Source organism: Trachypithecus francoisi, unplaced genomic scaffold (assembly GCF_009764315.1).
Source record: "Trachypithecus francoisi isolate TF-2019V2 unplaced genomic scaffold, Tfra_2.0 Lachesis_group4, whole genome shotgun sequence".
Classification (NCBI taxonomy): Eukaryota; Metazoa; Chordata; class Mammalia; order Primates; family Cercopithecidae; genus Trachypithecus; species Trachypithecus francoisi.
Genome location: NW_022681469.1, coordinates 127059659 through 127076310, shown reverse-complemented (window position 1 = coordinate 127076310; position 16652 = coordinate 127059659). Strand labels below are relative to the sequence as shown.

The following is a 16652-nucleotide window of genomic DNA, read 5'->3' as shown; positions in this document are numbered from 1 at the left end:
GACTACAGGCATGAATCACCGCGCTTGGCCTTCTCTTTTTTTTTTTTTTTTTTTTGAGATGTGTCTTGGTCTGTTGTCCAGGCTGGAGTGCAGTGGTGCGATCTCAGCTCACTGCAATCTCCACCTGCCAGGTTCAAGAGGTTCTCTTGCCTCAGCCTCCTGAGTGGCTAGGATTACAGGCACGTGCCACCACAACCGATTGATTTTTGTGTTTTTAATAGAGACGGGGGGTTTCACTATGTTGGTCAGGCTGGTCTCGAATTCCTGACCTCAGGTGATCAACCTGAGGTGATCGGCCTCTCAAAGTGCTCGGATTACAGCTGTGAGGCACTACGCCCAGCCTCTTTTTTTTTTTTTTTTTTTAAAGAGACAGCATCTTGGCCAAGCTCGGTGGCTCACACCTGTAATCCCAGCACTTTGGGAGGCCGAGGCGGGCAGATCATGAGGTCAGGAGATTGAGACCATCCTGGCTAACATGGTGAAACCCTGTCTCTACTAAAAAGATACAGAAAATTAGCCAGGCTTGGTGGCGGGCACCTGTAGTCCCAGCTACTCGGAAGGCTGAACCAGGAGAATGGCGTGAACCCGGGAGGCGGAGCTTGCAGTGAGCAGAGATCTGGTCCACTGCACTCCAGCCTGGGTGACAGAACGAGACCCCATCTCAAAAAAAAAAAAAAAGAGAGACAGCATCTCACACTGTCACCCAGACGAGTGCAGTGTTGCTCACAGTAACCTCAAACCTTAAGGCTCAAGTGATTCTTCCATCTCAGCCTACTGAGTAGCTGGGACTGCAGGCACATGCCACCCTGCCTGGCTAATTTTTTGTAGAGACATGTCTCACTGTGTTTTTCCAGCTAGTCTTGTATTCTTGAGCTCAGGCAATCCTCCCACCTTGGCCTTCCAAAGTGCTGGGATGACAGGCATAGGCATGGCATCTGGCCAATAAGCATTCTTATGCAGTGTTTACTAAGTGCCAAGCACTATCTCAAGCACTTTTCTGGGACTGCATATGTTTATGGGAAAAAGCCCATGGCAGAGGCCCCAGGAGACAGGCCTGCCTGGAGGGCTGGGTTGGGAGTGAAGAGCAGGCCCCTTCAGGACCAGGGAGCCTCCAGGAAAGAGTCCCTCCTCCCAAGGGTGCAGATCTAAGGTTCCTGCTTGGTTGGAAGGTCCAAGGGGCAATCCTGAGTGGAACACTGTGACCGTCACTCTGATTGTCTCCCTACAAGGCCCCACAGACTCCAGCAGACAGAGAATCAAAATAACAATAAATTAAAGCAGCTCAAGCCGTCTGCAGACATGGTGTCAGGCAGGAGGCCATGCCTCAGGGCCCCAGAATAACAGCAGCCTGGCCTGCTGCAGCAAGGTAGCAGCCCCTACTGCAGAGGCCAGTGGCAGCCACTATCGGGGGCACAGACTCTAGGGGTGCTCGTGCATGCATGTGTGTGTGTGTATGTGTGTGTGCGTGGGCGCGCATATGACATTTTGAGACACCTCGATCTATCTAGGAGGTATCTGAGGGGTACTCAGCTTCCTGCAGAAAACATAGGGACAAACCTGGAGAAGCAGCATTTTATAACTTTGGACCCTGAGTAAGCAGGAGACAGTCTGCACAGAACAACAGATGTGTACAGGAATATACTGATTTTCTCTTACTGCAGTAACATGCTACTGCACAAAACCCCACAAATTTATTGTTTTAAAATTCTATGGGTTAGAACAAGGGTCCCCAAACCTTGAACCACAGACCAGTACCAGTCTATGGCCTGCTAGGAACCACATCTCACAGCAAGAGGTAAGTGGTAGGCAAGTGAGAGAAGCTTCTTCTGTATTTATAGCAGCTCCCCATTGGTCGCATTCCCACCTAAGGTCTGCCTTCTGTCAGATCAGTGGCAGCATTAGATTCCATTAGATTCTCATAGGAGTGTAAACACACATGCATGGGATCTAAGTTGCGTGCTCCTTATGAGAATCTAATGCCTGATGATCTGTCACTGTCTTCCATCACCCCCAGATGGGACTGTCTAGTTGCAGGAAAACAAGTTCGGGGGCTCCCACTGATTCTACATGATGGTGAGTTGTATAAATATTTCATTATCTATTACAAGGCAATAATAATAGAAATAAAGTGCACATTTAATGTAACGTGCTTAAACCATCCCGAAACCTCCCTGTCTCCCAGTCTAGAAGACAGTGGAAAAACTGTCTTCTACAAAACAGGTTCCAGGTGCCAAAAAGGTTGGGGACCACTGGATTAGGAGCTGATATGGTTTGGATCTGTGTCCCCACACAAATCTCATGAAGATTTTAATCTCCAGTGTTGGAGATGGGACCTGGTGGGAGGTCATTGGATCATGTGGGTGAAGTTCTCATGAATGGTATAGCACTGTCCCTTTGGTGCTGTTCTTAACAGTCAGAGAGTTTTCACAAGATCTAGTTGTTTAAAAGTGTGTAGATCCAGCCCAGTGTGGCAGCTCATGCCTGTAATCCCAGCACTTTGGGAGGCCTAGGTGGGCAGATCACCTGAGGTGAGGAATTGGAGACCAGCCTGGTCAACATGGAAAAACCCTGTCTCTACTAAAAATACAAAAATTAGCCAAGTGTGGTTGTGTGTGCCTGTAGTCCTAGCTAGTCAGGAGGCTGAGGCAGGAGGATCGCTTGAACCCCTGAGATGGAGGTTGCAGTGAGCCAAGATTGCACTACCGCACTCCAGCCTGGGCAACAGAGTGAGACTCTGTCTCAAAAAAATAAATAAATAAATAAATAAATAAATAATAAATAAATAAATAGGCCAGGCGCGGTAGCTCACGCCTGTAATCCCAGCACTTTGGGAGGCTGAGGCAGACAGATCACAAAGTCAGGACTTTGAGACCAGCGAGGCCAATATGGTGAAACACTGTCTCTACTAAAACTTAGCTGAGTGTGGTGGTGCACGCCTGTAATCCCAGCTACTCAGGAGGCTGAGGCAGGAGGATCGCTTGAACCCAGGAGGCAGATCACGAAGTCAGGAGTTTAAGACCAGCCTTGCCAATGTGGTGAAACCCCATCTCTACTAAAAAAATACAAAAATATTAGCCGAGTGTGGTGGCGCACATGCGTAATCCCAGCTACTGGGGAATGGGCCAAGATTGTGCCACTGCACTCCAGCCTGGGCAACAGAATGAGACTCTGTCTCAAAAAAATAAATAAATAAATTGGCCGGGTGCGGTGCCTCACGCCTATAATCCCAGCACTTTTGGAGGCTGAGGCGAGCGGATCACAAGGTCAGGAGATCGAGACCATCCTGGCTAACACGGTGAAACCCCATCTCTACTAAAAAATATAAAAAATTAGCCACGTGTGGTGGCGGGCGCCTGAGGTCTCAGCTCCTCGGGAGGCTGAGGCAGGAGAATGGTGTGAACCCGGGAGGCAGAGCTTGCAGTGAGCTGAGATCGCGCCACTGCACCCCAGCCTGGGTGAGAGAGCAAGATTCCATCTCAAAAAAAAAAAGAAAAAAAAGAAAGAAAGCAGTAATAATAAAAGTGTGTAGCTCCTCCCCTCCTCTTGGTCCTGCTCCCCTTCACCTTCTGTCATGAGTAGAAGACCCCCGAGGCCTCCCCAGAAGCAGATGCTGCCTTACTTCCTCTAGAGCCTATGGAGCTGTAACCTGATTAAACCACCTTTTTTTTTTTTACAAATTATCTAGTCTCAGGTATTTTTTTCTTTTCTTTTTTTTTGTCTCAGGTATTTCTTTATTTTTATTTTTTTCTTTTCTTTCTTTTCTTTTTTTTTTTGAGATGGAGTCTTGTTGTGTTGCCCAGGCTGGAGTGCAGTGGTGCAATCTCAGCTCACTGCAAACTCTGCCTCCTGGGTGAAGCAATTCTCCTGCCTCAGGCTCCCCAGTAGCTGGGATTACACATGTGCGCCACCACACTCGGCTAATATTTTTGTATTTTTTTAGTAGAGATGGGGTTTCACCACATTGGCAAGGCTGGTCTTAAACTCCTGACTTCGTGATCTGCCCGCCTCAGCCTCCCAAACTGCTGGGATTACAGACGTGAGCCACCGTGCCCGGCCTTCAGGTATTTATTTATTTTTTTGAGATGGAGTCTTGCTCTGTTGCCCAGGCTGGAGTGCAGTGGCCGGATCTCAGCTCACTGCAAGCTCCGCCTCCCGGGTTCACGCCATTCTCCTGCCTCAGCCTCCCGAGTAGCTGGCACTACAGGCGCCTGCCACCTCACCCGGCTAGTTTTTTTTGTATTTTTTAGTAGAGACGGGGTTTCAACATGTTAGCCAGGATGGTCTCAATCTCCTGACCTCGTGATCCGCCCGTCTTGGCCTCCCTAAGTGCTGGGATTACAGGCTTGAGCCACCGCACCCAGCCAGGTATTTCTTTTTTTTTGAGACGGAGTCTCGCTCTGTGGCCCAGGCTGGAGTGTAGTGGCACTATCTCAGCTCACTGCAACCTCCGCCTCCCGGGTTCAAGTGTTTCTCCTGCCTCAGCCTCTGGAGTAGCTGGGATTACAGGCGCCCACCACCATGCCTGGCTAATTTTTGTACTTTTAGTAGAGATGGGGTTTCGCCATGTTGGCCAGGCTGGTCTCAAACTCCTGACCTCAAGTGATCCACCCGCCTCAGCCTCCCAAAGCGCTGGGATTATAGGCGTGAGCCACCACACCTGGCCGCCTTCGGGTATTTCTTTATAGAAGTGTGAAAACGGAGTAATACAGAAGTCCTACATGGATCTCTCTGGGTTAAAATCAAGGTGTTGGTAGGGCTGCAGTCTTTTTTTTTTTTTTTTTTTAAGTCCGAGTCTCGCTCTGTCACCCAGCCTGGAGTGCAGTGGCATGATGTTGGCTCACTGCAACGTACCCCTCCCAGGTTCAAGCGATTCTCCTACCTCAGCCTCCCAAGTTGCTGGGATTACAGGTGCCCGCCACCACACCCAGCTAATTTTTTTTTTATTTTTAGTAGAGACAGGGTTTCACCATGTTGGCTAGGCTGGTCTTGACCCCTTGATCTCAAGTGATCCGCCTGCCTTGGCCTCCCAAAGTGATGGGATTACAGGTGTGAGCCACCGCACCCAGCCAGGCTGCAGTCCTTTCTGAAAGCTTCAAAGGAGAATCTGTTTTCTTGCCTTTTCCAGCCTCTAGAGGTTCCCTACATTCCTTGGCTTATGGCTCCTTCCTCCGTTTTCAAAGGCAGGAACATTGCATCTCTCAGACCATTCTTCCCTAGCCACACCTCCCTTGGGCTCTGACATCAGGAGAGAATGATTCTATGCTTTTAATGACCCATGTGATTACGTTGATACCATATACAAAATCCAGGATAATCTTTTCTTTTCATCCCGAGGTCCATACCCTTAGTTGTTATGGTGATCAGCGACTGTCCAGGGCCAGAGGTGCAGACAGTAAAAAGAATTTTTACTCAGCTCACTGCAACCTCCACTTCCCGGGCTCAAGTGGTTCTCCAACCTCAGTCTCCTGAGTAGCTGGGATTATAGGCGCCTGCCACCATGCCTGGCTAATTTTTGTATTTTCAGTAGAGATGAGGTTTCACCATGTTGGCCAGGCTGGTCTTGAACTCTTGGACTCAAATGATCCACCTGCCTTGGCCTCCCAAAAAGCTGGGATGACAGGCATGAGCCACCATGCTCGGCCTAGTGGGTACCATTTGAACACCCAGCTAACTCCCTACTCTAAGTCACACCTGAGCCATTTTATCATGGGGGCTGTCAGAGGCACTGCTCTTTTCCACTGAAGGCTGTACCCAATTCCTAGACCTTGTGTGCTTTTCCCCTCAGCCACTTCAAAGGCCTGTGGCTTTGGGACGCGTCTCCACCTCATTAGTCATTCCCTCCTCTGCCCCATCCCGTCGAAACACAATGCGTTGTAGTTATTTATGTCCAGAGTTGGTTCCCCAACTAGGCTGTCAGCTAGCCAGTGCAGAGGGTGTGTATTAGTCACATTTGTATCATCAGCCCCCAATGGGCCATGGCTACATGTTTGTTGAGTGAGTAACACAAGGAGCATCTTTAGCATTTCTTTGTGGGATCCAGTCCCCTCAATGAAGGTACGGGGAATTTTCCACACTAACCAGGCCAGCTGGGTCTGGGTGGCATTTTATGTACTTTTTTTGTTGTTATTTTGTGGTAGAGTCTCGCTCTTTCGCCCAGGCTGGAGTGCAGTGGCGTGATCTGCAACCTCCTCCTCCCAGTTTCAGGCGATTCTCCTGCCTCAGCCTCCTGAGTAGCTGTGATTACAGGCGCGAACCATCACGCTGTTTAATTTCTATTGTTTTGGTAAAGATGATGTTTCATCATGTCGCCCAGGCTGGTCTCAGACTGGGCTTAAGCGATCCACCTGCCTTCATCTTCCAAAGTGCTGGGTTTATAGGTGTGGGCCACCACGCTTAGCCAGTAAAAAATGTTTAACAGCTTTATTAATATAGGATTCATATGCCATACAATTTGCCATTTAAAGTGTACAACTCAATGTTTTCAGTATATTCACAGGGTTGCGCAACCACCATCACCATCTGTAATACTTTTAGATGATTTTTGTTTCCCAAAGAGAAACTCCCTACTTATTACCAGTCACTTCCCATCCCTGCCCCCAACCTAGCCTTTTGTCTGTATCCATAGATTGGCCTCTTCTTGCACATTCCATGTAAAGTGAATCATACAATATGTATTCTTTTTTGGGGGGGAGGGGACAGAGTCTGACTCTGTCACCCAGGCTGGAGTGCAGTGGCGCGATCTCTGCTCATTGCAAGGTCCACCTCCTGGGTTCGTGCCATTCTTCTGCCTCAGCCTCCCAAGTAGCTGGGACCACAGGCACCCGCCACCATGTCCAGCTAATTTTTTTTTTTTTTTTGTATTTTTAGTAGAGACAGGGTTTCACCGTGTTAGCTAGGATGGTCTTGATCTCCTGACCTCATGATCCGCCTGCCTGGGCCTCCCAAAGTGCTGGGATTACAGGCGTGAACCACTGTGCCTGGCCTTATGTTTTGAGAAGCAGTCTCACTCTGTCACCTAGGCTGGAGTGCAGTGGCGTGATCTTGGCTCACCGCAACCTCCACCTCCTGGGTTCAAGCAATTTTCCTGCCTCAGCCTCCTGAGTAGCTGGGATTACAGGTGGCCGCCACCATGCCAGGCTAACTTTTGTATTTTTAGTAGAGACGGGTTTCACCACATTGGCCAGGCTGGTCTTGAACTCCTGACCTCAGATGATCCGCCCACCTCGGCCTCCCAAAGTGCTGAGATTACAGGCATGAGCCACCCAGGCAGGTGATATGTATTATTTTGTGTCTGGCTTCTTTCACTTATTAATAGCATCATGTTTTGGGAGGTTATCCATCTCACAGCATTTATCTATCTATCTATATATTTTTTTGCAACAAGGTCTCTCACTCTGTAGGCTGGAGTGCAGTGGTGTGATCATAGCTCCCTGCAGCCTCGACCTGCCAGCTCAAGCAATTCTCCCACTTCAGCCTCCCCAGTAGCTGGGACTACAGGTGCTCACCACCACACACCTGGCTAAGTTTTCGTAGATGGGGGTCTGGTTATGTTGTCCAGGCTGGTCTGGAACTCCTGGTCTCAAGAAATCCTCCTGCCTCTGCTTCCCAAAGTGTTGGGACCAAGCCTGGCCTCCTTTTTATTTTTATTTTTGGAATGCAGTCTTGCCCTGTCGCCCAGGCTGGAGTGCAGTGGCACGATCTTGCTCACTGCAAGTTCCGCCTCCTGGGTTCACGTCATTCTCCTGCCTCAGCCTCCCGAGTAGCTGGTACTACAGGCGCCCCCCACCACACCCAGCCAATTTTGTTTTGTATTGTTAGTAGAGATGGGGTTTCACCGTGTTAGCCAGGACGGTCTCAATCTCCTAACCTTGTGATTTGCCTGGCTCAGCCTCCCAAAGTGCTGGGATTACAGGCGTGAGCCACTGCGCCCGGCGGGCCTCCTTTTTAGGTAGTTTTCCATTGTACAAATGTAGCACATTTTATTCATCCACTCATCAGTCTCTGGTTAATGCATCCCTAGTATTTGTTCAGATTGACTGGGGTTCAATACCCACTGGACAAGTTCCTAGAGGAGTGACTTTTGGTAAATCATAATTTCTCCAAGTCTGCCTCAGTTTCTTCAATTATAAAATGTCAATAATACTGGAATCTACTTCATAGAGAGTCATGGTTGTATTGCCACAGTAATTAATCAAGTGCCAGGCACTTTATAAGGATTATTTAACACACTTATTATTTACCAAGTAGGCAACAGAGGCTATTGCGGTGGCTCACACCTGTAATTCCAGCACTTTGGGAGGTGGAGATGGGAGGATCACTTGAGGCCAGGAGTTCAAGACCAGCCTGGACAACATAGTGAGACTCCCATCTCCACAAAAAAAATTTTTAAATTTTCTAGCTGACCCTTTGGACAATAAAGAATTTTATTTTAGAAAATTAGCCAGGTGGCCAGATGCGGTGGCTCACGCCTGTAATACCAACACTTTGGGAGGCTGATGTGGGTGGATCACAAGGTCAGGAGTTCAAGACCAGCCTGGCCAAGATGGTGAAACTCCGTCTCTACTAAAAAATACAAAAATTAGCTGGGCATTATGGCAGCGCCTGTAATCCTAGCTACTCGGGAGGCTGAGGCAGGGAATTGCTTGAACCCGGGAGGCAGAGGTTGCAATGAGCCAAGACTGCACTCCAGCCTGGGCAACAGAGTGAGACTCATCTCAAAAAAAAAAAAAAATTAGCCAGGTGTAGGGGAGCGCACCTGTGGACCCAGCTACTCTGGCAGCCTGAGATGGGAGGATTGTTTGAGCCCAGGAGTTCAAGGCTGCAGTGAGCTCTGACTGCACCAGTGCATTCCAGCCTGGGCGACAGAGGAAGACCCTGTCTCTTAAAAAAAAAAACGAAAAACTTCAATGTTTCTGGCAGCCCAGATGCCACCAGCCTCACTACTCTCTGAGGGGTGGGATTTTAACATGCAAAGGCCCACTAACCCGATCACATCTCGCAACTTGAGCTGATTAATACTATACTTTGTTAAAACCTGGACCACGAAAACAGAGATAGGCCGGCGAGGTGGCTCACGCCTGTAATCCCAACACTTTGGGAGGCCGAGGCGGGTGGATCACGAGTTCAGGAGTTCAAGACTAGTCTGGCCAAGATGGTGAAACCCCGTCTCTACTAAAAAATATAAAAATTAGCTAGGCATTATGGCGGGCGCCAGTAATCCCAGCTACTCGGGAGGCTGAGGCAGGGAATTGCTTGAACACCGGAGGCAGAGGTTGCAGTGCGCCGAGATCGCGCCACTGCACTGCAGCCTGAGCGACAGAGCGAGACTCTGTCTCAAAAAAGAAACGACAGAGCGAGGCTGTTTCAAAAAAAAAAAAAAAAGAGGCTGGGAGCGGTGGCTCACACCTGTAATCCCAGCACTTTGGGAGGCCAAGGCAAGCGGATCACGAGGTCAGGAAATCGAGACCATCCTGGCTAACACGGTGAAACCCCGTCTCTACTAAAAAAAAAAAAAAAAAACTAGCCGGGCGAGGTGGCGGGCGCCTGTAGTCCCAGCTACTCCGGAGGCTGAGGCGGGAGAATGGCGTAAACCCGGGAGGCGGAGCTTGCAGTGAGCTGAGATCTGGCCACTGCACTCCAGCCTGGGCGACAGAGTGAGACTCCGTCTCAACAACAACAACACAACAACAACAAAAAATTAGCCGGGCTTGGTGGCAAGCGCCTGTAGTCCCACCTACTTGGGAGGCTGAGGCAGGAGGAGAATCGCTTGAACCCAGGAGGCGAAGGTTCCAATGAGTCGAGATCGCGCCACTGCACTCCAGCCTGGGCGACAGAGCGAGACTCTGTCTCAAAAAAAAAGAAAGAAAACAGAAAAAAAGGAAAGAAAACACGAGATAATCCTGTTCGCAAACGCTTAGCCGTCTTACGGCGGCCTGGTGAAAGGATGCAGGAACACTCCCCGACCCGCGACCCCGAGAAAGGCGAACGCGCAGCGCGAGGTTCCGGGTCCGCCAGGCTCCCGGCATGCAGCGCTGCAATCCCGGCGAGCACCTTGGCGCGGTCGGCGGCGGCGGGGACAGCTGTGAAGTGTGAGGTTCCTGGTCTGCTGGCAGCTAGGGGTGACGAGGCGGGACGTCATGGAAGTGTAAGTCTCCTCGGGCGCGTCCCTTTTCGGCCGAGGAGCCCAACGGTTTGACAGCTGAGAGCCGAGATCCGTGGGAACTGGGCGACCCTCGTACGGAGGGCCGCGGGGTGGGGACGGGGACGAATGGGACTCGCGCTTTGCACTTCCGAACCTTCGCTTCCCCTCAGCACCCTGTGTCTGGGGTGCGCGGCCGAACACCTCCGGGTCTGGTTGCCTTTCAGTGTGCCCCCTCCTTCTCTCATTCATTTACCAGCGTTTTTGGGTCACAGTGCAGGGGTGGAGCCCAGCCTAGTATCCGAGCCAGGACTTAGAAGGCTATAAAGGCCTGAGTCTGTCCGCCCTGAAAGTACCTGGAGGAAAGATGAATCAGGGCCGGGTAGAGCTCTGCTTGCAGCACTGGGCCCCTGGGGAGCTCTCACTCGGAAGAGCTGCTCTCAGAGTTGGATGGGAGCAGTCAACACTGTGAGGGAAGGGGCTGGTTTTTGTGGGGAGAAGGGAAGGATGTGAGCCAGGACTGGGACCGGAGAAACAGCATAGGGTGTGTGGGTGTGTACAAGGCGAGGGTAAAAGATTTTCTGGCAATTTAACTCCACGTGGTCTTTTCCATGCTTGCTCGTTGCACCTCGTGCAAATGGAAGTTTTTGCATCTACTCCGAATGTGGGCTTTATATGGTTGATATTAACTTGTAGGTATTTACCTATCTTGTGTTCTCTGTGCACTGATTATTTGATTCAGTTTCCTTTATGTTCTTTTGCCTCATGTTTAATAGTTATATGTACGATGGCATTTCAGATTTTTACATTCTTAATTGTTTTTTCTTAAGAAACAGGGTCTTGCTCTGTCCCCCAGGTGGGAGTGCAATGGTGTAATCATGGTTCACTGCAGCCTCAGCTTCCCGACTCAAGCAATCCTGCTTCAGCCCCTCCAGTAGCTGGGACTACAGGCCCACACCATCACTCACAGCTAATTTTTTTTAAAAAAAGTTTCTGTAGACAGAGGGTCTCAAGTGATCCTAAGCTCAAGTGATCCTCCTGCCTTGTACTCCCAAAGTGCTGGGATTGCAGGCGTGAGCCACCTCACCTGACTCCTTTTGATTTTTTTTTTTTTTTGACTTAACATAATATGTCTGTGTAACTGAAATTAAAGGCTCATGAAACAATAATGTATGGATTACACTCTCATATTGTCTATTTTTATTAAGATGAATGGGGCCAAGCGTGGTGGCTCATATCAGTAATCCCAGCACTTTGGGAAGCTTAGGCAGGAGGATCACTTGAGCCTGGGAGGTGGAGACCAGCCTGGGCAACATAGGGAGACCCTGTCTCTACAAAAAATTTAAAAGCTAGTTGGGTGTGGTAGTGCATGCCTGTAGTCTCAGCTACTTACGAGGCAGAGATGGGAGGATCGCTTGAGACCAGGAGGCTGCAGTGAGCTGAGATGGAGCCACTGCACTCCTGACAGAGTGACAGAGCAAGGCTCTGTCTAAAACAAAACAAAATATAACAAAAAAGGTTGACCCACTGAATTAATTTTGCAACCCACTGATCGGATTTCATCTGCAACCTGAAAAACTATTCATATAATTTACTGTAGTCCAAGCCATCATTACTAATTTTTCCCTATTTTCTAAACCATTTCCTGTGAGCATACAACCCTGCTTTAATGTATTCATCTTTTTTGAGATGGAGTCTTGCTCTGTTGCCAGGCTGGAGTGCAGTGGCACCATCTTGCCTCACTGCAACCTCTGCCTCTTGGGTTCAAGCAATTTTCCTGCCTCAGCCTCCCGAGTAGCTGGGACTACAGGTACACACCGCCACGCCCGGCTAAATTTTTCTTTTTGGAATTTTAGTAGAGACGGGGTTTTACCATGTTGCCCAGGCTGGTCTCGAACTCTTGAGCTCAGGCAATCCACCCAGCTTGGCCTCTCAAAGTGCTAGGATTACAGGCGTGAGCCACTGCGCCTGGCCACATGCCCACCTCTTACTCCATTTCTGCTTCCCATCCCAACAAAACTTCTTGAAAGTGCTGATTAGCCCCTCATTCTCTCAACCATTCTATTGGGCTTTCATCCTCATTGGTGGACAGAAATGAATGTTAAGATTACCTGATCCAGGGGGCACGGTGGCTCACACCTATATTCCCAGCACTTTAGGAGGCCAAGATGGGCGAATCGCATGAGGTCAGGAGTTTGAGACCAGCCTGGCCAACATGGCAAAACGCCGTCTCTACTAAAGATACAAAAATTAGCCGGGTGTGGTGGTGGGCACCTGTAATCTCAGCTACTCAGGAGGCTGAGGCAGGAAAATCACTTGAACTCGGGAGGCAGAGGTTGCAGTAAACCAAAATGTGCCACTGTACCCCAGCTTAGGTAACAGAGCAAGACTCTGTCTGAAAAAAAAAAAAAAAAAACCTTATCCCTCCATCTTGTCATATCCAGAGGTTGCTTTTCTGGCCTCAATTTTCTTGATCTCTCAGCAGTGGTTAATACAGAAACTCTAGAAACTTTCCTTTCTTCGTGACATATGTTCCTTTGTGATATTTCCTCCTACATCAAGGACTACTTCACAGTGTCCTTCCCTGGGTCCCGTTCCTCCCTTGCTTGATGTCTAAGTGTTGAGGTATCTTAGGACTCAGTCCTGGGACCCTTTCTCTCCACGCTCTGTCATTTAACCCATCTGTGTGCTGATGGTTCCCAAAGGTGTGTTCTAGCCTCTTCTCATCATCTATCCAATTGCATAGATGAAAAATCTAGCCCTCTCTCCTCACTCCGTAAATCCAGTCCATCAGTGATCCCGTTGTCTCCACCCTAGAATATATTTTGAATGCAGTTACTTTTCACCATCTCCACTGTCAGCTTTGTAGTCCATCACCTCTGGGCTGGATTAAGCAATAGCCTTTGAGTGTTCACTCTTCCCCAGCCTCCATTCTGTTCTTCACATGGCAACTGGAGTGATCTTAAGTAATGACTGGAACATGTCATCCCCTGGGTAAAACCCTTCATTGGCTTTCCATTGCACTTAGAGGAAATCTCCATCCCTTACCAGGACCTGCAAGACCCTGTAAAACCTCACCTACTCCCCAGCCTGACCACTTGCCACTCTCCCAACCTCCGAGACACACACTTTCCACTGACAGGTATTTCCTTCTCCTCTAACCTTCTAAGCACTTTCTGAGGTGTTGTGGTACCCTCTGTCTGGTATACTTTCCTCCTCTCCCTCACCCTGTTCTCTTCTTTTTATTGTATTTTTAAGTTTGTGTGTTTTTTTTTTTTTTTTTTTTTTTTTTTTGAGACGGAGTCTAGCTCTGCCGCCCAGGCTGGAGTGCAGTGGCCGGATCTCAGCTCACTGCAAGCTCCGCCTCCCGGGTTTACGCCATTCTCCTGCCTCAGCCTCCCGAGTAGCTGGGACTACAGGCGCCCGCCATCTCGCCCGGCTAGTTTTTTGTATTTTTTAGTAGAGACGGGGTTTCCCCGTGTTAGCCAGGATGGTCTCGATCTCCTGACCTCGTGATCCACCCATCTCGGCCTCCCAAAGTGCTGGGATTACAGGCTGGAGCCATTGCGCCCGGCCTTAAATTTGTTTTTGAGATGGGAGTCTCGCTCTGCCACCCAGGCTGGAGTCCAGTGGTGCAGTCTCGGCTCACTGCAACCTCTCCCTCCTGGGTTCAAGGGATTCTCCTGCTTCAGCCTACCAAGTAGCTGGGATTACAGGTGTGTGCCACCATGCCCAGCTAATTTATGTATTTTTAGTAGAGACGGCATTTCCATGTTGGCCAGACTGGTCTTGAATTCCTGACCTCAGGTGATCTGCCTGCTGCTGGGATTACAGACGTGAGCCACCACACCTGGCCACCTGTTCTCTTCTTGAAGGCTGTGTCCCTTTTCAAAGTCACCTTTCCTCTTCAGTAAGTCTAACTAACATTCTTTTTGTTCTTTTTGTCTCTCATATCACCTTGATTTACTTTCCCTCAAATAATTACAAGTTGCAATGATAAATGTTATGTTTACTTGTTTGGATGGGGGGACCAGTGTATGTTCACCTAATGCTTAGCATTGCATCTGGCACACAGTAGGCATTCAGCAAATACTTGTTCAATAAAGTAATATAACAATACTTTATTAGCTTCATAAATATAGTCATCGCTCAGTGTCTTTGGGGGATTGGTTTCCGGACCCCTTGCGTATACCAAAATTCACAGATGCTCAAGTTCCTTATATAAAACGGTGTAGTTCTTGCATGTAATCTATGCACATTCTCCCATATACTTTAAATCATCTCTAGATGACTTATTATGATACCGTGACCTGTAATGCCGGTTTGGCCATGGTTCCTGGCTCATAACTGCCATAGTCCTTGTTACTTCCTAAGTGACTAAAACAGTAAGCATAACTTTTGTTAAAGTATTTGTCCTTTGTCCCTGGTTCCTGAAGTGGCCTTGGAACAGCTTCAGAGCAGTAAAGGTGAAAGACAGTCTTGTTAGAATGTTGGGGTGCTCTAAGCCTCAGAAGCAGGCCTCAGAAAACAGAAGCTCTGTCTCTTGACCAATCATCCCCTGACTTTCTGTCTTACAGCTAGCCATAAAGAAAATCTCTGACGTATCTTGTCTGACTGTTTCAGAGGGGATCCTGCTCCTTACCTGGGAGGAAGGAATACTGCACAGAGAGGCCAAGGAGAATCTGGATGGGCCTTGCTGGGGTTCTGCACTTAGTCTGCTAGTATTAGATCACACTCTTATCCAATCAGTTACTGTGAGGTTGGCCATGCTTTAGTCATCTCTCTCCAATGAAATCTCTACAAAACGCCCAAAAGAACTTCTAGATAGCCTAATAGGTAGATGTTTCTGGAGGGTGGTACGCCTGGGAAGGGCATAGAGCTCTGCGTCCCCTCTCCATCCCTCACCCTGTGCACCACTTAATCTCTTTCCTTGGTAATATCCTTTATAATAAACCAGTTAAACCTAAGTAAGTGTTTTGTGAGCCATTCTAGCAAATTAATGAAACCCGAAAAGGAGGTCCTGGGAACTGCAGCTTGAAGCCCATTATTGAGAAGTTCTGGAGGCCCTAACTTGTGTGACTGGTGTCTGAAGTAGGGGTAGTCTTCTGGGACTGAGCCCTCAGCCTGTGGAATCTGACACTGTTTCCAGGTAGTTAGTGTCGGGATTGAATTGGATGGGAAGATACCCAGCTGGTGTTGGCTGCAGAGTTGATGGCCTGCTTATTGGTAGAGAGACATCCCCAAGCATCTGGTCACAGAAGTCTTCTGTATAGATTGTTGTCGGGTGAGAGCAGAGGAAAAACTTTGATTCTCAACCAACTTGTCATACCTGATGCAATGTAAAGGCTGTGTAAATAGTTACTGTACTGTGTTGTTTAGGGAATAATGACAAAAAGTGTCTGTCCATGTTCACTACAGAGGCAGCCATCCTAGGCCTAGCTACATAGTACATGTCAGGAACAATGTAGCATTTTCTGAAAAACTTTTTTTGCATGTTTTTCGTTTGAGGTTGGTTGAATCTAAGGATGTGGAACCTGAGGCTAAGGAGGACCGACTGTATAGGAATTCATTAGCTAGCATCCTAGTTGCTAGGCGTGTATATTTGCTGACTTTCCTAAGTGAAATGGTTTGAATCAAGGAGTTTTTGTTCTTGTAACAGCCTGTCCACTTCTGCCAAGTAGTCAGTGACTTCCGGTGACCAATCTAGAATTTTGCCCCCAGTAATTCATGGGAAAATGAGGTTTCCTGATATAGACGTGTGGTTTGGGAGTGGCAGGGCCCTGGAGTGGAAAGGTCTGAAAGCCTAACTTCTGGATATAGACGTGTGGTTTGGGAGTAGAAGGGCCCTGGAGTGGAAAGGTCTGGAAGCCTAACTGCTGGTCCTTACCTGGTCTTCAACAGGAGGCGTGGCCTTTGGAAGTCTGCTCCTTGGGATCTTTAGCAGAACCTTGAGTTGCAGATACAGTTGACCCTTGAACAACACGAGCTTGAACTTCATGGATCTCCTTATACGCAGGTGTTAAAAAATAAATACAGTTGGCCCTCTGTATCTGCAGGTTCTATATCTGCAACCCAATGCAGAGAATGAAAATACAGTATTTGAGGGTTGAGAATATACCACGTATGTGGAGAGCTGACTTCCTAGCTGCTGGTTCTGCAGGGCTCTCTGGGAGACAAGCATGTTTGGATTGTGGTATATGTGGGGGTCCTGGGATCAATCTCCAATGAATACCAGGGGATGACTGTATATTGTACCTCATCAGACACTCCCAGAACCTGAAGTGAGGAGGCACAGTGAACAACTCCCCTAAGTTTTTACTACTTTAAAAATTCTTATTGAGTAAATACCTACTAAGTAAATAATACATAATAATAACATTAATAATACCAGAAATTTCTTTTTTTTTTCAGACTGAGTTTTGATCTTATCACCCAGGCTGCAGTGCAATGGCGGCTGACTGCAACTTCCGCCTCTTGGGTTCACACAATTCTCCTGCCTCAGCCTCCCAAGTAG

General features: G+C 48.5%; 2 protein-coding genes across 14 annotated transcripts in view; both read left to right on the top strand.

The window, feature by feature from the left end:
• RABGEF1 (RAB guanine nucleotide exchange factor 1) overlaps positions 1–16652 on the top strand; it is a 1203668-nt gene that overhangs the window by 313642 nt on the left and 873374 nt on the right. The window lies entirely within an intron of this gene.
• Positions 9902–16652, top strand: part of CRCP (CGRP receptor component) — a 344305-nt gene continuing 337554 nt past the window's right edge. Inside the window, exon 1 of one of the 2 annotated variants that reach the window (XM_033193417.1) lies at positions 9902–10144. In XM_033193417.1, coding sequence (XP_033049308.1) covers positions 9944–10144 — 201 coding nt within the window. In that variant the 5' untranslated portion in view covers positions 9902–9943. The remainder of the gene's footprint in view (positions 10145–16652) is intronic. The other variant, XM_033193419.1, reaches the window with a different exon arrangement.